The sequence below is a fragment of the Protopterus annectens genome, chromosome 3.part1, assembly GCF_019279795.1.
Source record: "Protopterus annectens isolate FY-2018-M chromosome 3.part1, PAN1.0, whole genome shotgun sequence".
NCBI lineage: Eukaryota > Metazoa > Chordata > Ceratodontiformes > Protopteridae > Protopterus > Protopterus annectens.
In genome coordinates, this window is record NC_056732.1 from 1372705151 (window position 1) to 1372728808 (window position 23658).

At 41.9% G+C, this 23658-nt stretch overlaps 1 protein-coding gene across 1 annotated transcript in view; it reads left to right on the forward strand.

Annotated features, from left to right (window-relative positions):
- Window positions 1–22939, forward strand: part of SHARPIN (SHANK associated RH domain interactor) — an 846773-nt gene extending 823834 nt beyond the window's left edge. The window contains exon 13 of the mRNA XM_044066299.1: window positions 22558–22939. Within this exon, the coding sequence (XP_043922234.1) occupies window positions 22558–22638 (81 nt within the window). The 3' untranslated portion in view covers window positions 22639–22939. The remainder of the gene's footprint in view (window positions 1–22557) is intronic.
- The last annotated feature ends 719 nt before the right edge of the window (window positions 22940–23658 follow it).

The window sequence follows — 23658 nt, forward strand, 5'->3', positions numbered from 1 at the left end:
TGAAAGCTTGAATGCTTCAAGGATGTTTCTCAGTGCGTTCCTAATGATGTGTTGATGTTTGCAGCAGGGTTAGCCACCCAGAAATGTAAACTTTGGCTGTAGATGATTGCCACTTTTGAAGTGACACCCCAACTCCATGTGCAAAAATGGAAAAAAGGGGTTGTGGATGGATGGATGGATTTTGACAGTCCAAATATTTTTTTTTTCCCAACTTAGTAGTACACCTATAAATAAATAAATATATATATATATATATAGAGAGAGAGAGAGAGAAAGAGGTGTGTGTGTGTGTGTGTGTGTGTGTATGTATATATATATATATATATATATATATATATATATATATATATAAAGTCAGGTAGCTAATGTCAAAGATTCAACATTTTGGGAGGTAGTGTACATGTTACCATACCATTCAACTATCCAGAATATTACAGAATGGCCAGATTTTTGCCTCATAGGTTTGGTATGTTCCTCATAAACTCTGTGGCAAACACAGAGTATAAGGTAAATGAGAGAAGCAGTCCTGGATGGGATGCCAGTACATTACATGACACATGCACGCATGTATGAGTGCAAAGGAATTTTATACCACATACTTGTTTGTCCTATCTGACTCCAAATACTATGGGAAATTTAAAAGCACTCTATTGTGGTGGTCCACCAACACAGATAAAATCTACAACAAAAGGAAACAACTCATTAGAGTATATAACAGATCTAAAGACCACAAAGTCAAGGGAAATATTAGGAATTTGACTTAGAATTTAAAAAAGCCTATTAGAGCTACTAAGAAAGTTCATGATCTCAAGCTGGCATCTGAAGCCAAGCACATTCAAGAATACTTTTTTAGTTATAGTAGAAAATTTAGAAATAACACTTAACATTTTACATAACTCAGACTAAATGGCAGAACCTGTTCAGACCCATTGAACATTGCCAATATACTGCTAAATAAATTTAGTACAAATTTCACTCCTTAAGATTAGTCAGATCCCTTTGATACCTATACCAATACTCCATAGGACCACAGAGCATACTGGGTAAGTTTGTTAAATATTTCTTAACAAATGCCCTGGCAGAACCTCTCCATAAGTTATTTAACCTGATTCTTACTATAGGCTCAGTCCTCGAAATATGGCATACAGCGCTGGTGATGCCACCCCATAAAGTGTCCCTCCTACCAACCCCAGAAACAATAGGCCCATCAGGCTGATTAGTCTCATTTGTAAGTCCATGGAACACTTTATGGTAGACTTAATAAACATAGACATTCAAAATCTTAACATGCTAAATTTGCAGCAATTTGTTTTTGTAAAATGTAGATCCCGTGTAATAAACCTTGTAAACTTATTCAAAAAGGCAGGAAAACTTACTGTCAGTGGTCACACTGTACATGCAGCATATCTTGAGTTGGCCAGCCCATTTGACACAATTTCCCTGCTAGCATAATTAAGAAACTAAATGCATTACAAAAAGATTCCTTTGTGGCAGGATAGATAGCTAACTGGCTAAAAGGCAGAAGCCACATGGTGTAGGTAGCAGGAAAAGTGGCAGAGAAGATGAAGGTGACCAGTGGTGTCTCGCAGGGTTCACTGTTGCTTGGGACCACTTTTGTTCAATATTTACTTCTCTAACCTACAAACTAAAAATCAAGACATATGGCTAACCAAGTCTGTGGATGACTGCAAACAGAGAGTCATTGTCAAAACCCCCTCTGACATTTAAGCCCTCCAGCAGCACCGAAGGAATATCTTCCAGACCTAAAGATGTTATTGCCCCCTTGTATTCAACACTGATCAAACCAGTTGTAGAATACAATGCCCCTTTGAAATGTACCTCACCACACAGGTCAAACAGTTGGAAATACCCCAGAGGTTCCTAACAAAGCGGACTGTATCCTTAAAATCCTTAAGCTACCAGAAAATCTTGATTTACTGTATCTCTTTTCCGTAACTTACAGACTTCGCAGTGGAGACTTGTGCCTTATCTTCTGAGCAATCAGGGACCTAGCAGTACATGATGTCTTGTACCTTCACAAATCAAAAAAATCCCACATATACCTGAACAAGGGATCTAAACCTGCTTCAGCAGATCAGTAAAATGAGGTGGAGAGGCAGATTAATTACTAAGTGCCTCCCTCACCTCTGAAATAGACTTTCCCTGCAGATAAAGCAGTGTAATATATTACCTTCCTTCATATGGAATTTGAATATTTGGATGGGTATTGATAAATTCAGACTTTACTGGCCAAGCCCTCTTTGAGAGGGCAGGTATAGTCTAGGGTAGAAATGGCAAATAGAAATGGTCAGAAGACTAGGTGCTTTGAACTTCCTATGAGTCCTATGAAACCTAAGACCTCAGCATATTCTGTCCCACACAGCTACAGAGGGGACGTGTAGCCTGCTCAGAAAGGACCCCTTGTGAGAACTGAACCTCAGAACTAAATGTTGTGAGGGAGTGCTAAACACTGCATCACTGTGCCACCTTATAATTTTTGCAAAAATGAATGGTGCTGTATTTAAGGTTCACTTCTTGCATCAAAAGTCAGCAAATTCAGCCGGTCTGGTGGAGTGAAGGGATAAAGGCCTAACTACAGCCCTGTTGACCAGGGTTCTGTTAGTGGCTTGGGTAACTGATGGAGTAGCATGGAGGGATGGGTGTGCTGTCACGAGTGGGAGGTCTACCTTAAGGGAGGTGTGATTAGAGAGAGTAATTACCCTCAAACATAAGTGATGAGCATGGGACTCGGGGCTGAGAAGTGGGTAGGGCAAAAAAAAAAAAAAACAGGACAGAAGCAGAATTTGCCCCCAGGATGCACTTAAGATCCGTGATCAGCCCCAGCAATACTGTAGCAAGTCTGAGGGGGGAGGTAGAAGACTAGCTGGTAGGCCTGGCATGGAGGCCAGGCCAGTAATATGATGTCCCAGGCCACAGAAGTACCTCACAAAGAGGATTACTGGCTTCAAACAAATGCCCTACACTGACCACCTCAAAAAACTCTAGCTTTACTCCGTAGCATATCGCCTACTCAGAGGTGATCTCTGCCTAACATATAAAGCTTTGTCAAACCCAGAGCTGTTAGACATGCTACACCTAAAGAAATCCCAATCCCTCCGAGCTACACGCTCTAGGGACCTAAACCTTATCACCACAATAAACAGGACATGCTGGAGGGATAGATTCCTTTCCCAGAGACTTCCTATACTCTGGAACAAGCTACCCATCTATGTCCAGCAAAGTTCTTCATTAGCACTCTTCAAGAAAAATCTTGATGAGTGGATGGGAAATAGAAAATACACCCCGGGGATCACTTTTGTGTCTCTGCTGGACAGTGGCACAGGAAAATAACTTTCTTGGGTGGCGTAAGCTATGGTACCTTTCTGGATAGGCTTACGTAGGCCCTTGGGCCGATAGCCTAGTACCTACCTATGAACCTATGAAGCTATAAGTGCAGCAGATTCCACTGCTAGCTCTTCCTCCCTCCCTTAGTAAACAACTGATTACTTTTTTGGGGAGTTTTAACTGATTAATTTTATTTATTTATTTATTTCCATTTAAGAACCTGTACAGTGTAGGCCTGGGGAGGAAAGCCCCAGGCAAAAATTGTACAATGGCATCAAATCAAACCATCAAGTTTTATTACTCATAGGCATCTGCAACTGAATTGTAATGTAACTTATGTTTATTCAAAGAATAAAGTCACATAGAATAATAGCTGCAGTGCAGAGACTTTGGATTAAACAAACCATTTCAATAAAGTGCATGAAAATAACTCAAATACTGCAATATTGCAATGATGTTACATTGTCAGACATTGGATAAACATAAGTTACATTGCAGTACAGTTGAGGCCTGGGGAAAAAAGCTCCATGCAAAAATTTAGCAACATCATACATTAATACAAAGAATAAAAGACATAAAATAACAGCTGTAGTACAGAGACATTAGATTAAACAAAATATTTCAATAAAGTACATAACACAGTTGAAATACTGCCATATTGTGACAACCCTACATTGGCATATATTGAATGAACATAAGTTGCATTACAATTCAGTTATAGGTGTTTGTGAGTAATAAAACTGGGTACTTTGATATGATGCCAAAGAACAAATTGAGGTAAAAAGAGAGAAAGTATTGCAGACACATATGATTAAATAGGAGAGAAGTATAGCAGATGATTAGTACTTAGATGCATTTGTATGTGTGAGGAATGATACAAGGCATCCTCCAACCCATTACTAATGGATTTAATGCACTTTGCAAGTCAAATGGCATCAGAAATATTCTGTCTAGAGATCTAAACCTCTTCTGCAACATCATGGTTTGGAGGGACAGGTATGTTTTGTAGACGATACCCCCCCCCCACACACACACACACACACACACACACACACACACACACACACACACACACTGCTTTGGAACAGAATCCCCAACCACATAAAATAAAGTTCATCCCTGTCCATTTTCAAGCACAACTTAGATGTTCATAGTGTTTCACTGTTGCAGTCATTACACTTGGGTTATCCTCCTAGCAGGCGACCCGTAGTCGGCCCGAGTTCCAAAGTCTTGGTCCGGCGTCGGTTGCTGTCGCCTCTTCCCTGACGTCAGTGCACCAGGGGTATAAAAGTTGCAACCGATGCCATTTTCTTCAGTCTTTCTTGTCGCTCAGTGCCCGAAGCATAAGCAGTTCGCAAGTGCCAGTCGGCCGACTCCTGAGATTTTCAAAATTGAATTTCAGAACCAAAGTCTTCAATAAAGCTAAGTACCCCGTTCGGGAAACTTTTTCTTGCTCCAGACCGATGTCAGTAAAAGTTAATTATTGTATTTCTTGTGGGAAGCAAATACCTCATAAGGACTTTCACTCTAACTGTATTCCTTGCCTAGGCCCTAACCACGATGTCACTAGTTGTCGGTTTTGTGCCAGATTTAGTAAACGTACTATTAAACGTCGGTTTGATTTTGCTTTACATTATTTTGGACGAAGATTTAATTACATAATGCCGTCAGAGCAACCGATGACCGGAATGTATAAAAAACGCAAAGACAAAGAAAAAGACAGGCATCCGAAGTCCAAAACCGACGACGAAGCCTCTTCTAGGCCATTCACCAGTTCGTCGGTTCTCAGTGAGGTGCTTTCGCAGCCCCTGACACCTGCTACCTCAGAGCCACAGGCCGCAACCAACAGCCACGTGGAGACACTGAGGCCTGTGGAAACTCAAGGTATTGGGCCTACGGAAAATATACCCTCAGATGGGTCCAGAGCCGCTGAGCAGGCACCGACTTCTGAGGGTGTTTTCAGACCTTCACAGCTTACAATTAAAGAGACTACAGCAGCAAAGGCAAAGTCAAAAACACCATTAAAGACAAAGAAACAAGTGCAGCATTCTCCCGAACAGTCCTTATTACTTTAATCAGGGGCTCCCATCCCCCTCCTGACAAACGGCATAGGCAAGACACTGATTATGATTCCTCTGATCAGGTTTTCATTTCTTCTGATTCTTCTTCTGACCAGGGCTATTCTCTCCCTCCCTATGAGGACTCTGATGCTGAAGAGTCCTTTCTTTCAGCCTCACCGCCTGAGGATTACTCTTTTGGGGAAACCCTGCACACCATGAGGGAGCATTTCCATTGGGAGAGCCAGGATTACTCAGAATCCAAGAAAAGGCTCAGAGATTTCCTTCTATTGCCTCAGCACAGGCCCTTGGCTATCCCCCCTGTGCTTGATATTGTTGATGATGTATTTTCTGAATCCAGTCTGTCTCCAGATTCTTTACCCCCTGCACCAGTAAAGCCAGACAGGTACTACAGGGACCCTGACTCTAGTAAATTTCTTTACAAAAAACCCACTGTGGACCCAGAAACTAATTCTCAGGGTCCAAAAGGGGTTAAAGCTTCCACTGCCAAAAATCCTGTCCCCTCAGATAGGGATTCCAGAGCTCTGGACAGATGGGGAAAAAGTTTACACTTCTGCTAATTTAGCTGTAAGAGCTTTAAACTGTCAGTTTCACATGCTTAAATATCAGCAGTATCTCATGTCATTGTTAAAGCAGAAAATGGTTACAAATATAGAAGGTCCTGACTGTAAAGAAATGCAGGATTTATTGCATGCAGTTGAACAAGTGGGAAAGCATACTCTGCAATGTGGTTTTGATTCATTAGAGGCTTCTTGTAGAGCTGCAGTTACAGGCTCAGTTATTCGAAGACATGCTTGGTTGAAAGAACAAAGTTTACTTGACCATGTTAAAATGAAATTATTGGATGCTCCACTACAGCATGATACTCAGGAGTGGCCTTAGGTCAAATGGTGCCCTAGGCAAAAGAGCTCCACGGCACCCCACCACCACCACCACCACACCATCTGGTGCCCCCATCCTGGCTACCTACATCAAATAAATACTGAAAAAAGTGCTCCTGCTAGACCAGCGCCCTAGGCGGCTGCCTAGTTGGCCTATGACTAAGGCCGGCTATGATGATACTTTGTTTGGTGTTTAGGCAGAAGAGGTTTTAAAGAAAATGGAGGATAAAGCAAAGTCAATGCAAATGGTGAAAGATTTCTTACAGGTTCAGCCACCTAGATTTAGCAGGAACTGGCCTTCAAAAAATTGGTCCTTTCCAGTGTCAGACAGGCCACAAAGAGGCAGATACAGACGCCCAAGAGGCAGATCTCAGCCCCAAGGCTCCTACAGACCTAAACAATGGGGTGCTTCAGCCCACAAAGGAGGAGAAGACAAATCACAACCTTATAGGAAACAGTCACAATGACTTCCCTCTGCAAATGCCACGCTCTTACCAGTTGACAGCACCCCTAGAAGGAAAGCTAGCACTTTTCTCAAAAAATTGGCACATGATCACCCAAGATCAATGGGTGTTGAATATAGTTTCTCTAGGGTACAGGTTCCACTTCCACACGCTTGCAAAACCAAAAGGTATGCCAAACCTCCCACAAAACCAATGGGCAGAGGCACAAAAACAGATTGCAGCTCTTATGGATATGGGAGCTATTCAAAATGTTCCACAAGAAGAACAGGGCCAAGGATTTTACTCACGACTTTTCCTAGTACCCAGAAAGGACAAAGCATGGAGACCAATACTGGACCTGTCAATCCTAAATACTTTCCTGGATGTTCCAAAATTCAAATGTTAACACTACAACAACTCTTGCCCATGCTGGGCAAAGAGGCTTGGCTAGTTATTTTCGATCTCAAGGAGGCATACCTGCACGTCCCAATCAGACAGTCGTGCAGAAGTTATCTCAGATTTATAGCAGGCTCAATGCATTATCAATTCTCTGCACTGCCCTTTGGCTTATCTACTGTGCCCAGGGTCTTCACAAAATGCTTGGCACCAGTAATTGCATTTTGCAGACAAAAAGGAATTCAAATATATCCCTACTTGGATGACTGCCTTATTCAAGCAGAGAGCAAGGACATTCTTCTAAAGCACCTGGAGTTTGTAAAAAGATTACTAATTTGCCTAGGGTACACAATAAACGAAAAGAAATCAAAACTAGTGCCCTCTCAAGAGATAATATTCCTGGGTGCAAGCTTAAATACAACTACCCAGATGGCTTATCTCACGCCAGACAAACAAAGGCAACTGACTCATTACTTTCAAATGATGGCAACAAAGACCCAGCTCCCTGCAAGAAAAGTTCTGCAGGCCCTGGGTTTCATGGCATCTTGCATTCTACTAATTCCATATGCCAAACTGCATATGGGGAAACTACAATGGTATCTAAAAAGTGTTTGGACTCAGCATTGTCACAGCCTAGAGACAATCATAACCTTGATTCCCTGCCTACAACAGGAGTTTCAATGGTGGTCCCAGGCCTGTCACCACAACAAGGGACAGCCTTTCACCTTACCTACAGCCAGGCAGACAATAACAACAGATGCATCGGATTACGCCTGGAGAGCACATATGGCAGGAAAATGTATTCAGGGCATGTGGCCCAAGGAACAAATGCATTTTCACATCAATCAAAAAAAGATGCTAGCTGTACAGAATGCCCTGACAGCCTTCAAGGACTTAATACATCTAGGACAATTATTAATAAAGACGGACAATACCACAGTTACATGGTACATAAACAAGCAAGGGGGCACACATTCCTACCCCCTATGCAGACAAGCCATGACTTTGTGGAACACAGCACTGACTTACCAGGTACATCTGCAAGCGCAATTCCTGCCAGGAATAAAAAATACACTGGCAGATGAACTAAGCAGAAATCTCATGGATCCTCACGAATGGAAGCTAAATCCACAAGTGTTCAACATGATATCAAGGGAATGGGGACGCCCAAACATAGAACTGTTTGCCTCCCCTCACAATTGCCAATTACAGAAATTTTGCACAAGGACTTATCACTCTCAAGCATGGAAAGTGGATGCTCTATCTTTCAACTGGAAAAACTTGACAGTCTATGCCTTCCCTCTGATGCCTCTTCTCACCAAGGTGCTTCTAAAAGTCAGACAAGAGAGGCCAAAAATGATCCTGATTGCACCAGACTGGCCACGCCAGCACTGGTACCCAATCCTAAAGATTTTGTTCCAAGGCCCGCCTTGCCCTCTACCTCAAATCCCTCATCTTCTGACACAGCAAAACAATCAGATTCTGCACAGCCAACTCAGAACCTTAAACCTGGCAGCATGGCAGATAATGTAGCCACTCAGACTGCACCTCTCTCTAAAGCTGTTATGGATGTAATTTTGGAAGCCAGGAGACCCAGCACTAGGAAATCTTATACGGAAAAATGGAAGAGATTCTGTGCTTGGAACCAGGCACAAGGGCTCGACCCACTGGTCCCTAATATGCCTCAGATTTTACAATACCTGACTGAGATGTTGGACAAAGGCCTATCTTTTTCTTCTATTAAAATCCATGCCTCTGCCATTTCAGCTCATTACAATACGGATCCTCCTATTTTTTCACATCCTCTACTACGACAGTATCTCAGAGGGGCAAAGAATATAAGACCCCCTAGGAGAGCACCAGTACCTACTTGGGACCTCAATTTTGTTTTAGAAAAACTAACACTGCCTCCTTTTGAACCAGCCAGCACAGCTGATCTAAAATTCTTGTCATGGAAAACTGCTCTGACCCTAGCAATAGCTTCAGCAAGAAGAGTTTCAGAGTTACAGGCATTGATGGCTGTGGAACCTTTCCTCATTTTTCACCAGGACAGGGTTTCTCTAAGGACAAACCCAACATTCATGCCAAAAATGGTCTCCAATGTGGCCTTAAACCAAACTATTCATTTGCCTACTTTCTACCCAAATCACCAGAATAAAGGGGAAAGACTTCTGCACTCTTTGGATATACACAGGCAGCTACAATTTTACTTGGACAAAACAAAAGCTTTCAGAAAAACTGAACAACTGTTTGTAGCATATGCTGCAGGATCACAAGGAAAGCCTATTACAAAGCAGACAATCTCCAAATGGATAGGACACTGCATCTGTTTCTGTTATGCACAACATGGCAAATCTGTACCTAAGGGCATTAGGCCTCATTCTACCAGAGCATCAGCCATTTCAGCAGCTTTCCTCAGAGGGGTACCAACCAAAGACATATTAGAAGCTGCAACCTGGAGCTCAGTGCACACTTTTACCAAGCACTACCACCTACCTCTCTACTCCACATCCAGAGCAGGCTTTGCCACTGCAGTTCTGCAGGGCTTGTTAGCCTCGCCAAATCCAATCTAGACTCAGCCACCCTACCTCAGCTTTGGGATTCTATCCAAGTGTAATGACTGCAACAGTGAAACACGATGAACATAGTACAGTTGTGTACCTACCATAAATGTAGATGTTCGAGTGTATTCACTGTTGCAGTCCTGGTTACCCAACATCCCCCTCTTTGCTGGGCTAGTCTGTACTTCTCAACTCTATACAACCTATGTGGTGTATTTGCTTTTAGAAGAAGAAAATGTTTTTAGTGATATATGCATGGTTGTTTGGCATATTTTTATTTTTACAGCCTTCATATCTGGGGGCACCTGACATCTGGGGAAGAAAAACTGAAGAAAATGGCGTTGGTTGCAGCTTTTATACCCCTGGCGCACTGACGTCAGGGAAGAGGCGACAGCAACTGACGCCGGACCAAGACTTTGGATCTCGGGCCGACTATGGGTCGCCTGCCAGCAGGATAACCCAAGTGTAATGACTGCAACAGTGAATACACTCGAACATCTACATTTATGGTAGGTAAACAACTGTACTGTCTGTGGGTGGGAACATTTCCCGACTGCCCCCTGGACAGATGCAGCTCCTAAATGCTTTATCCTATGCATGGGTCTACTTAAATTATCTCTGGTATAATCCCAGTTATTCTCATTAGGGATAATATATAATTACGACCATGGACTGGGTAAGGCCAATCTATAACCAAATGGGATAGGTTATTTCGAGCACAAAAAGGGAAACCGGCTAGGCTTAAAATGGCCTGCAAGGGCAGCTAGCCTGGTATTTCCCTATGCACCTATGATATGAGAAACTTGTATTTTGAGTCAGGGCGAAGGTTAGGAAGCAGAAATTGAATATAACAAGATTGGGATACACTGAAATAGTTAGTAGTACATTAAACTGTAGTTTTTGGTGCTTACGGTTAAAGTATTAGACTGGAGTTGAGCAGGAGCATAACCAGGAGTTATTTAGGTACTGTTTAGGTTGATTTTTGAAAATGCTTAGCTTTTCAGTTTGCTTTAAGTGTAGTGGTAAAGAGTTCCAAAGTTTGAAGACATAGCAGGATTAGAATGATTCACCAGCAGTTTTATTAGATTTGGTGGTGAGTAAAACTGATTTATTTTGAGAATGTAGTTACCTAGTTGGGGAATAATAGTTGGTGGTGTTTTCTTGCACTGGATAGTTTTATATACAATAGGTCATGGGCAATAAGTTATGAGCAGATAAAGTATTATTGGAGCTCTAGCCGGTATAGTTTCAAGGCTATGCACTGGTGACTTTTGTAGATATATAGGTGGCAAATATTGCAGTTTTGTTGTAACAGCTGTCTTTTTTCATTTAAAGGTGCTATGAAGGTTAGTCAGTATGGGGGAGGTTGATGCAATGTTTTTTCTAGTGCTGTCTGTGAGAGTTTGAACTTCTATATTATAAACCAGGTTTCTGGTGGATTTTAACAGTCTGAAGAATGTCTAAATCAGGTTTTATACGTCTGTTATAACTTCCAGTAGATTTGATTGGTGTTCTTTTTCTATTCTAGCATTACTTTTGGAGAGTATTATCAAAGATTGTTTTTGGCCTGAAAAATATTTTGAGGTGAAGAGCATAGTTTTTTTTTGTATAATTTACATGATGGTGAGATTTTTTCAGCCATGTTTCAGTGAATGAGAAGGAGACCTGGATGAGGTCATTAAGTTTTGACAAGGTTAGGAACTGGCAAAAAAAAGGATGAAACTATATCCTTCCTACTATGTCCACTTCGAAAGATGATACAGACATGCCCGCTAATTCACACAAGTAGCATAGCTACTGCAATACAACATTCAGGGCTACCCACACTCAACCTATTGTCTAGCCTCCCCTTCTGTTACCATACTGGAAGGAGAGAATGTGACATTGTAGTGGTAGATGATATGGTGTGAGAGTGTGTGTGTGTGTGTGTGTGTGTGTGTGTGTGTGCTAACTGGTGTATTAATGACATAATTGTTTACATAGGAAATGCACATGTTTATGTGTGTGTTTATGAAAGCACTTGTACATATATGAGCACACACACAGAAGAATGAATGCACATGTATACACACACTGAATCTGCATTAAGAAATCTGCTTGGTTAATCATTTGTTTCTAGTGTTATCAGTGGAGATTTCTTCTGCTTTTGTATTGAAACTGACATAGTTATATATATATGAGGGGTCACCAAATATGACAGTGATCCTCCAGTGGAACTAATTCAATATCTACTCAGATTAAGCACCTCCTACTGGTGTGGTGCTCTGTAGGTTACTATGATATCTTTGAAGATTTGTTGTTACTATGGCTTTTTACTCATTGCTGTTTGCACTGATTAGTTCTTACACACAAGCAAAAAGGAGCAGAAACCAGTTTATGAAACAAACGTTTTGAAAATAAAATAAAGACTGATTAGGCAGACTGTGTGAAAAGAAAATCAAAACTTTAATAAAATAAAGCCAATACAAGAAGATAAGCGCTTTCGTACTCACACATGGTACTTCCCCAGATCTATATAATCAAAATATTGTCTCATCTTAAATACTAATGCCTCAAGCCATGTGACTTTAGTATAGGCTTAATTGGTATGAATTAATTTAACCCTTTCCCTTTTGTTGCTTGTAAGATTGTCATCCACTTGATTTCAATACATTCAGTATAGGTTTTAACATCCCCTCCCCTTAGACCAGTTTTGCAGAGTTCTATAGCCATAAATTTAAAACTGTGATCATTTCCTGCATGGATAATATGTTTAGACAAAGCATTTTTGTTATCTTGTTTGTTAATACAGTACAAACGTTCCTTAATGTGATCCCTTAAACAACGATTCATCTTGCCAACATAAAATGATTGACAGCTATCACACACAGCTAAGTACACTAGATCACAGGTACTAGAGTTGGCAAAGATATTAACGTGAATACGCATCGTGTCAGGATGCATAAGTTGATTATCCATTTTTATGTGTTTACAGACATTATAACTTCAACAAGGAAAAGTACCAGCTTATTTACACTTGGACCAGATTGCAATTTTTGCATTGATTTATAACGCAACATCTTTTTTATAGAAGGTTGATTTCTAGAAGAAAAGGAGGGTTGTGCAACTAGTGTCTTCTTACATTTCTCATCCAACATAAGAATTTTCCAATGTTTTCTAACGATGTTACAAATGAAATTGTTATCATTACAATATGTGAGACACATTCTTAAGGAATGAGATGAATCCCTATTCCTGTCTTTATTATATTCAAAAGTATCATCAAAAAATGGTTTTGTACGAGTATCTCTTAAAGAGAGAGCATCATTTTGAGCCATGGCCACATCAATTGCATCATAGCCTCTCTTGACAAAATCGGCAGTTAAAGGACTCATACATATCACTATCCTTAGTATCATTGTTACATTCAGAATGCTCACTAAAAAAAAGTCTAATGTTCTCAATCCCAGTCATATTGGGAATACATGCAAACAATGACACAACGTCTATAGTTACTAATATATATTCATCATCACAATAATTGTTAGACCATTCATTTAACCTATATAAAAATGTTTTGTATCTCTCAAGATAAGATCAACCTTATCTAGAATGGAATGAAGACATTTCTCTTCATATATGGATGGTGCCTCAGAGACCCAGCCTCTACCTGACAATATAGGTCGCATTGGTGGGTCAATGGCATTTTAATAAATTTTCGGTAGTCCATTTATCTCAGATATAACTGGATTCTCTATTAAATAGTCATACAAAGATTTGTTTATTATACTCTCCATCAATAGATTGCCAATATTAGCGTGTATTCTGTCAACTAGTTTCATATACTAAAGTTTTGCACATTGACAATATATATTACAATCACTAAGTATAGTCACCATGGCATTACTAGAGTACGAAGAGTCCATAACAACTATTCCACCTTCCTTATCAGCGGTGTGGAAACAAATATCCTCTTGTGCTACTAATTCTAATAGAGCAGAAAATTCTTCCCGATTCATATTGTTAAAACAGTTAACATGTCTGCAGTTAAAGTAGTCATAAATGTCATCTTCACACGATTTAAAAAAGCCTGTACAAGAGGTGGATTCATAGCCATATATAAACTAGACTTCTTAAAAACAGAAACAATACTACTATTGTTACCAAACTGTAGCTTTGCAAACTCTGCAAAACTGGTCTAAGGGGAGGGGATGTATAAACCTATACTAAATGTATTGAAATCAAGTGGATTACAATCTTACAACCAACAAAATGGAAAGGGTTAAATGAATTCATATCAGTTAAGCCTATACTAAACTGACGTGGCTTGAGGCATTAGTATTTAGTGTTAGTATGAGAGAATTTTTGATTATTTAGATCTGATGAATTACAATGTGTGAGTACAAAAGTGCTTATCTTCTTGTATTGGTTTTATTTTATTAAAGTTTTTATTTCTTTTCACACAGTCTGCCTAACCATTCTTTATTTTATTTTCAAACTGATTAGTTCTTCCCATTTTCTGGTGAACATTTTATTAAATAATACTGTGAAGACTGGTAGAGATGGGTGAAGGCTGTAGCCTAGCCAGATGGAATTTTATATATAATTCTATCATTTGTTAATATGAATGTTGAAATGCAGGCTTGCTTTTTAAATGAAAAAAATGTGTTGTGAAATGCTGAACAATGTGGCAACATTGCCATCTGCTGTAAAGAAAGATAAGTCAAGCATTTCTTGTTGGTCCTTTGAAATTAAAATTGTTTCATCACTGCCTTTGATGTGTACAAGTCGGCTCCAGTCCGGCTAGATGAAGGCTTCCTCCCCATTGTTTTAAGGCTAAAGTTAATGACCAGAATTTACATGTGGAATGTCCTTTATTGCTCTAAGTGTAAAAGAATGTAAATGCAGATTCTGTCAGCCTGGGAATACCTGGAAAGTGTAAAAGATGATGTATTGTTTTAGCAGAACTGCAGTTTCAATTTATACAGTGAGAACCAGAGATTATTGAGCATTTTTTCCTTGACTATTCAACTCACAGCACTCTGCCTTGCTCTGTGTAAGTAAGTTATATTTTATAAGTGTGTTTTCTTGTAGCAATAGCTAGGATTTAGAAAGTTTAGACTAAGTATTTTTTTCTGTGATGTCAGAACTGTACTACTGATATTTTAAGTATTTCTGTGTTATCTCTGAACTCTTTTGACCAGCACTGTGTAGTAGAAAGTATTGTCTTGTGGTTTTAATTATTTATTATTAAATATTTTAAAACCTTTTAACTGTGGCTGGTTTTGTGTAGAGATAAGTTAAGCTCTAGAGTACATTTAATATTTATAGAGTTTACTGTCCAAGTCACTTCAAATAAGCTTTGACTGTTTAGTCACACTTTACAACTGGATAATAATATTGCACAGTAATAATTGGACACCCTTTTAAGGGCATTTGAGTAGCTGATAAATATTAGCTGGGTGGTGGCAAGTGGTACTACTGTATAGTCTGGGTAAAAGGGGCACAGCTGGAGAACCTGTGCCAGCCTTCCCCAGATGTGTCTGTGTGGTTGTATAAACTCTTACCTCAAAGTGTGTGTATTTCAGCTACTTAGGCATGGACATGAAGAACTGTTTGGACAGAGAGGGTGCTGGAGATTTTATCTTGCCCATCTAGGCTGAGATCTGGACCCTATAGCTGTGCCAGTGGGGAGTCTTACTGGGGACCTGTGGAGCAGGGGAGCATCCAGCCCTGGACTGACTGTGATCTCTGTGTGCTCTTAAGGGAAATTGCACTTTCTGTGTGTATTTGTTATCCTTTCCTCATATATGAGATGTCCTCTCTGGTGTTAGTGGTGAGGATTGAGGTTCCTTGATTGCTGGGCCAGGGCACAGGCATCAAATATTAATTGGTGGCAGTGGTTGGGATATTCTCACATTTGTGTTTGGCAGTGGTGGGATATCCACATCAAATATAATTAGGTGGCAAATACTAATTGACTTGTAGTGGTGTGGGTAGAGTGAATCCTGGAGCTTGTGTACAGTGAGCTTTGAAGGTGTTTTGTACTCTAAAACAGCCATCCAGTGAATACTCAGAATTCAGATCACAATTGTTTTATTTCTTTTGCTAGCTTAGTTAGTCAGGGTGAGCAGGCAGCATGTCAGCATAGGAGTATGGAAAGTTGACAGAGAGCCAGCTGGTGGAGATGTGCCAGGCTAGGGGACTGGTGCATGGAAACCTGACTAAGGCAGACCTGATTGCAGCCTTGGTTACAGCTGCATCAGAAAACAGCAACCAGGAGGACAATCAGACTGGCAGTGGAAATATAATTCCCTCAGAGAATGGACAGCTCAACCTTTCTGCAGTGGGCTTAAAAATCCAGCTGGAGCTAAAGAGACTTGAGTTGGAGGCCAGGCGTGTGAACTTAGAAGCAGCTGAGAGACTGAGGAGTTTACAGGCTGAGGAGAACGACAAACTGTTACGTCTGCAAGCTGAGGAACAAGAGAGGCAGAGGCAGCATGAGAAGGAGATGCTGACTCTTCGCCAGAGTCTTGGAGGTAATGTGGAAGGGAGTAACCGGATCCCAGAAGCACAAAAGGTTAGTAAATTTCTTCCGCAGTTTAAAAGGAGGATAATTTTGATAGTTTCATTCATATGTTTGAGAGGGTATGTAAACAGTATGAAACTGAGCAAGGGCTCTGGGTACAGTTCCTGACCCCCTTACTCCATGGTAAAGCTGTAACTGTTCTGTCGAAAATGTCTGACGTTGCAAGTTTTTATTATACTGCTGTAAAGAAATATCTTTAGAATGGTTGAAGCTAACACCTGAAACATATAAGAAAAGGTTTTGTGAGTATAGACGCAAGGCAGATGAAAGTGTGTGTGAATATGTTGCTGAACTGAGCACTTATTTCCATAGGTGGGCGAGTGGATGTCAGGTCACCACTTTTGAAGGGCTGGCAGACCATTTGGTGAGGGAACAAGCCCTTAGCACTTTGCCTGAGGACATGAGGATCTGGTTAGCTGATAGACAATGTGCTACTTCAGTGGAACTGGGGAAGAAGGGAGACCTATACCTGGAAAGCAGGGCAGCCCTGCACAGGAAGGGGATCCCCAGTACTTCTCATGGGTCTAAAGGAACCCATGGTGGGCAGCACAGACTGCCCCAACAGAATCTGCCATAGCAGGGAAAGCCACTAGTCCAGGTGCACGCCAAGGAGCTTTGGTTAAATATTTTGAAAGGAACCAGTGGGGCCATGTGGCATACAGATGTCCACGGAGGCAAGGTGGGGAACAAAAGGTGAGGGAGCCAGTAAGTGGGAAAGACAAATAGTAGGTTGTCTTGAGACAACAGGAGTACTAAACTACCATCCTGCACATGTCCTGAGAGGGAAGGATTTGGATTAGGCAGTACCATGTGCTTATGCAGTTACACGTGGTCAGGCTAGGAGACAAGCATGTGGGTCTGGTAGCCTGGGGGAGACCCTGATAGACTGCATACTTGCAGCCAGGACTGGTGAGGTGGTTACTTCCGGGAGTGAGCTACGCTGTAGCAGTGAGACTGAAGGTGAGCCACAGCTGCTTGTGGGTACTGATGGTCCCTTAAACAGAGTAACTACAATGGTAGAGGTGAGTAAAAGTACCCAGGCTGACAGTGAGGTACCACTGTCAGAGGATGCCAGACTTCCTGTGGAAAGGTTCATAGGTAGGTACTAGGCTATCGGCCCTAGGGCCCATACAAGCCTAGCCAAAAAATGTACCCTGGCTTTCGCCACCCAAGAAAATTATTTTCCTATGCCCCTGTCGAGCACAGCCACAGAAGTGATCCCCGGGGTGAATTTCCCATTTCCCATCCAATCATCAAGATTTTTCTTGAAGAGTGCTAATGAGGAGCTCTGTTTGACATAGATAGGTAGTCTTTTCCAGAGTATGGGAAGTCTCTGGGACAGGAATCTATCCCTCCAGCATGTTCTGTTTATTGTGGTGACAAGGTTAAGGTCCCTAGAGCATGTAGCTCAGAGGGATTGGGATTTCTTTAAGTGGAGCATGTCCAGCAACTCTGGGTTTGACATAGCTTTGTATGTTAGGCAGAGATCGCCCCTGAGTAGGCGATATGCAATGAAGTAAAGCTGTAGTTTTTTGAGATGGTCTGCATAGGGCATCTGTTTGAGGCCAGTAATCCTCTTTGTGAGGTATTTCTGTGGTCTTTCCAGTTGTTGTAGATGGCTTGTGAGGTACATACCAAAAGGGGCGTTGTACTCTATAATGGGTCTAATGAGTGATGAGTAGAGGGGAACAATGACCTCTTTTTTTTCTGGATGAGAATCCTTTTGTGATGAAATGAGCCACATAGAAAGATTTCCTGACCACTGTGGTGATGTGATTATCAAAGGAGAGACTACTGTCCACCTGTGTCCCAAGGTCTCTTATCACATTTTCGGCATTAAGTAGACTACCAGCTATGTGGTAGTTCATGGGTACAGAGTTTTTACCAAACGGGGTGACAATACACTTTTTGGCATTGAGCTTCAGGCCATGGCTTTGACACCAGGAATCTGTCTAAGTGAGGCCCTTTTGTAGTTTGTCCCCAAGGGGAGCTGGGAAAGGTTACAAGGAGACAGTTGAGACAGGCTCAGCTCTCAGACCCTACATTGCAAGGCCTGAGGCAGGTAGCTAGGGAGGCACCTGATTCTCAAGGAAAGGGGGAATCTGTATACTGGGACAAAGGGTTACTATACAGGGAATGGACCCCTGAGGGAGGGCTAGAAGATGAGAGAGTATAGCAGTTGGTAGTTCCTAGAGCCTACCATCTGGCGCTTCTAGCCATAGCCCATGATATTCCCTTTGCAGGTCATATGGGCATAGAACATACAAAGAGGCTTATTATGCAGGACTTCTATTGGCCTGGAATTTCCAGAGATGTAACAGGGTACTGCAAGACCTGTGAGCAGTGCCAAAATGTAGGCAAGGCAGGAGACAAGGTGAGAGCTCCTTTGATGCCTTTGCCTGTGATTGAGGAGCCATTTTAGAGGGTAGCTATGGATATTGTGGATCCTCTGAGTACCCCAAGTTCCACAAGGAAAAAGTATATCCTAGTGGTAGTGGATTATGCTACATGATACCCTGAGGCGGTGGCTTTCTCCTCCATTGAGGCAGAGAATGTGGCAAATGCTTTGTTAGAGATTTTCAGCAGGGTAGGTTTCCCAAAAGAAATACTGTCTGACAGAGGTGCCAATTTCATGTCAGACCTGCTGGCTTGTCTGTGGAAGTCCTGTGGGTGAAGCACTTGAAGACCACCCCCAGACTAATGGTCTTGTTGAGAGGTTAAATTCTACAATCAAGTCCATGCTACGGGCATTTGCAGATCAGTTTAAGAGGGAGTGGGACAAATATTTTCCCCATCTGTTGTTTGATTACAAAGAGGTTTCCCAGGAATCCACAGGTTTTTCACCCTTTGAGTTGCTGTATGGGCATAGGTTGAGGGGACCTCTAGATTTAATTTGAGATGAGTGGGAAGGTGAGTGCTAGTCTCACAAGGAGTCTGTTGTGGCTTATGTCCTAAACCTCAGGACAAGGCTCAGGGAACTCATGGGCTTGGTCCAGGAGAACCTGGCAGAAGCCCAACAACAGAAAAAGATGTGGTATGACAGGAATGCTCAAGCTAGAGAGTATGCTGTGGGGCATCAGGTAATGGTTCTCATTCCTGTCAGACACAACAAGCTGCAAGCAGCTTGGGAGGGTCCCTACAATGTGGTAAAAAAAGGTAAGTGATGTTAACTACATGGTGGATCTGCTAGGCAGATGGCAGGGGAACAAATTGTATCATGTTAACATGATTAAACCTTACCATGATAGGGATGCCCTTGTGCTGAGCACTTTCTGTGGATTGCAGGAGGAGTCTGAGGGAGATCTGGGGACTGATGCCCTCAGTGAGGCTTGGGCTGACACCTCAGTGGAAGGGGTAGCAATGTCCCAGCAGCTATCTCCTATCCAGGTTTGAGAAATCCGAGCAGTTTTGCAGGAATTTGGGGACATGTTCACTGGGAAACCAGGGTGCACCCACCTGGTACAGCACCATGTGGATGCAGGACCCCAAAGGCCTATTAGGCAGGCCCCTTATAGGGTGCCTGAGAGAGTCAGACAGACCCTGAGGGAGTAGGTACAGGAGATATTGGAACTAGGGGTGATTCAAGAGTCCAACAGTCCCTGGGCCTCTCCAGTGGTGCTGGTTCCAAAGAAGAATGGCAGCACCAGTTTATGTGTGGACTACAGGAAATTAAATAGTCACACAGAGTCGGATGCTTACCCCATGCCTAGGACAGATGAGGCCCTAGAGAAGCTAGGTGGGGCTAGCTGTCTTACAACCATTTATCTTACCAAGGGTTACTGGCAGGTGCCCTTGACTCCCAATGCTAGAGAGAAGTCAGCCTTTGTGACTCCTTTTGCCTTGTATGAGTTCACCAAGATGCCCTTTGGGATGAAGAATGCCCCAGCAACTTTCCAGAGGCTGGTAGATTGTATCCTAGATGGAACAGGAGGGTTTGCCCTTGCTTACCTAGATGATATCGGCATCTACAGCCATTCCTGGCCAGAGCACCTTCAGCATGTCAGGGAAGTGCAGACTATAGAGGGCAGGGTTGACCATTAAGCCGAGCAAATGTCAGGTGGGTATGGCAGAGGTCTATTACCTAGGACATCGAGTGGGGAGTGGTGAGGTAAGGCCAGAACCTGCCAAAGTGGAAGCCATTCAGGCATGGCCTGCACCTGTTACTAAAAAGCAGGTGACTGCATTTTTAGGTACAGCAGGGTACTACAGAAAGTTCATTCCCAGTTATAGTACCATAGCTGCTCCCCTCACAGACCTGACAAGGAAGAACAGGCCAGATAAGGTAGTGTGGACCCCAGCATGTGAGCAGGCATTCCAGAAGCTAAAGGAAGCATTGGGAGGACCCACTGTATTAGCCAGTCCAGTCCAGTCCAGATTACAGCAAATAATTTGTTGTACAGGTGGATGCTTCAAACCATGGGGTGGGGGCTGTACTTAGCCAGATTTCTTCAGAGGGGGAAGAGCACCCAGTGGTTTATCTCAGTCGTAGGCTCCAACCCAGGGAGGAATGCTATGCAGGTGCTGAGAAGGAATGTCTTGCCATAGTGTGTGCACTGCAAAAACTTCAGCCTTATCTGTATGGAAGAAAATTCACTGTTATGACAGATCACAACCCTCTAATATGGTTAAACAGAGCCAGTCAGCAAAATGCCAAGTTGCTAAGATGGGGTTGCAAGCATATATGTCAATGCAGCACTGCAGTGGAAGTGGCAATGCCAATGCAGATGGGCTCTCAAGACAGGGAATGGGGTAGGTATACTCAGATACACCTAACCCTCTCAAGCGGCGTTTCTCAAGGGTCACTTGAAAAACAAGCTTGAGTTCTCCGGGAGGAAGAAATGTGAAGACTGGTAAAGATGGGTGAAGGCTGTCAGCCTAGCCAGATAGAATTTTATATATAATTATATCATTTGTAAATATGAATGTTGAAATGCAGGCTTGCTTCGTAAATGAAAGAATGTGTTGTGAAATGCTGAACTTAAAACAATGTGGCAACATTGCCACCCGCTGTAAAGAAAGCTAAGTCAAGCATTTCTTGTTGGTCCTTTGAAATTAAAATTATTTCATCACTGCCTTTGATGTTTACAAGTCGGCTCCAGTCCAGCTAGATGAAAGCTTCCTGCCTAATGGTTTAAGGCTAAAGTTAATGCCCAGAATTTACATGTGGAATGTCTTTTATTGCTCTAAGTGTAAAAGAATGTAAATGTAGTTTCTGCCAGCCTGGGAACACCAGGAATGCATAAAAGATGATGTAATGTTTTAGCAGAACTGCAGTTTCAATTTAAACAGTGAGAACCAGAGATTATTGAGCATTTTGCCTTTACTATCCAACTCACAGCATTCTGCCTTGCTCTATGTAAGTAAGTTATTTTAGAAGTGTGTTTTCTTGTAGCAATAGCTAAGAATTAGAAAGTTTAGATTGTGTTTTTCTGTGATGTCAGAACTGCACTACTGATTTATTTTAAGTATTTCTGTGTGATCTCTGAACTCTTTTGACCAGCACTGTGTAGTAGAAAGTATTGTCTTGTGGTTTTAATGATTTATTATTAAATATTTTAAAACCTTTTAACTGTGGCTGGTTTTGTGTAGAGATAAGTTAAGCTCTAGAGTACATTGCATATTTATAGAGTTTACTGTCCAAGTCAGTTCAAATAAGCTTTGACTGTTTAGTCACACTTACTAATTGGATAATAATATTGCACAGTAATAATTGGACACAATATTAGCTGGGTGGTGGCAAGTGGTACTACCGTATAGTCTAGGTAAAAGGGGCACAGCTGGAGAACCTGTGCTAGCCTTCCCCAGAAGTGTCTGTGCGGTTATATGAACTCTTATCTCAAAGTGTGTGTGTGTGTGTGTGTGTGTGTGTGTGTGTGTGTGTGTGTGTGTGTGTGTGTGTGTGTGTGTGTGTGTGTGTGTGTCAGCTACTTGGGCAGGGACACAAAGCACTGGTTGGACAGAGAGGGTGCTGGAGATTTTAGCTTGCCCGGATAGGTGGAGATCTGGACCCTATATCCATGCCAGTGGGGAGTCTTATTGGGGACCTGGGGAGCAGGGGAGCGACCAGCCTCAGACTGACTGTGATCTCTGTGTGCTCTTAAGGGAAATTGTACTTTACTGTGTGTATTTATCCTTTCCTCATATATGAGACGCCCTCTCTGGTGTTAGTTGTGAGGACTGAGGCTCCTTGATTGCTGGGCCAGGGCACGGGCATCACAAACACACTTAAATGGTTTAATGTATGGTCACTATAAACTGATATTGTATATTTCTTTTTAATTCTAGGGCCCAGGTGACATCAGCGGGGGCTGTCGCTGCAACGTCAATGGAGTTAAATGCCATCCAAATTGTCAGAATTGTCACTGAGAGTCCAGACTCTGTCACACTGTATGCCTTATTGCCTGTCCTACACTGACATATTCTCTTCTATGCTAACTAAGCCATCAACACTGGACTAGAAGAAAGGAAAGTAATTGCACTAGGGTTTATGTAATATATTTATGACTGTATTTATCCTAAAGTGCCTTATTTGTCATGATGAATGTGTAAAACTATTAGCCTTGCTTTGAGACATAAACTGAGGTTGACTAAGGTTAAACAACACTCAACATTCAGCAGAAAAAGTATGCAAGAAAGCCAAAGGTGTTTCTGCAGTCATTGAAAGTAAAGCTGTTCAGAAAGCAGTAATGATAACCACATAAATGGGTATGTCATTTTTTAAAGCAGCAAGCTTTATTGCCTCACACAGTAAATGACCTGTGGAAATCCACTCAGAAAACTCCAGTTTCTTAACCTGTATTCTAAACAGTATCTATGTGTACATGTATGTATATATATATATATATATATATATATCAATCCTGAGGCTCAACCATGCCCACTACCTTCCGGGGGGGGGTCTTAATGCCCTAACCACTCCTTGCCTCACTTCCTATACTTGTTGGTTCTTTCAAGGGCAACTCCCCTAATTGGGATATGCTACCCTTAAAAGAGAGTCATCAATGGACACCTTCCCCCAGGACAGGCATACCCATCCCTTCCTGCTGCTCCATCAGTCTCTAGAACCACTAATCGAACCCAGATCGACTAGGCTGTAGTTATGGCTTTATCCTTCTATGCCATTGGAACAGCTATTCTAAACAGTGTATTGTGCTTATTCTTAATGATCAATGAATCTAAGTGCCCAGTTTGCTAAGGCTACAATATGAGATGTAGAGGAGACAAAAAAAAAATAATTTTTACCTTTTGGTCATATTCATAAAATGTGAAATGGCTGCACCAGAAGTGGATGTAGTTGATCAGACATGTACTGGGGAAGGGATGTTTCTGACCATAACTCGAGTATATTCAACAGACGGCTAAACTAAAGTTTAGACAAAAAAGAGT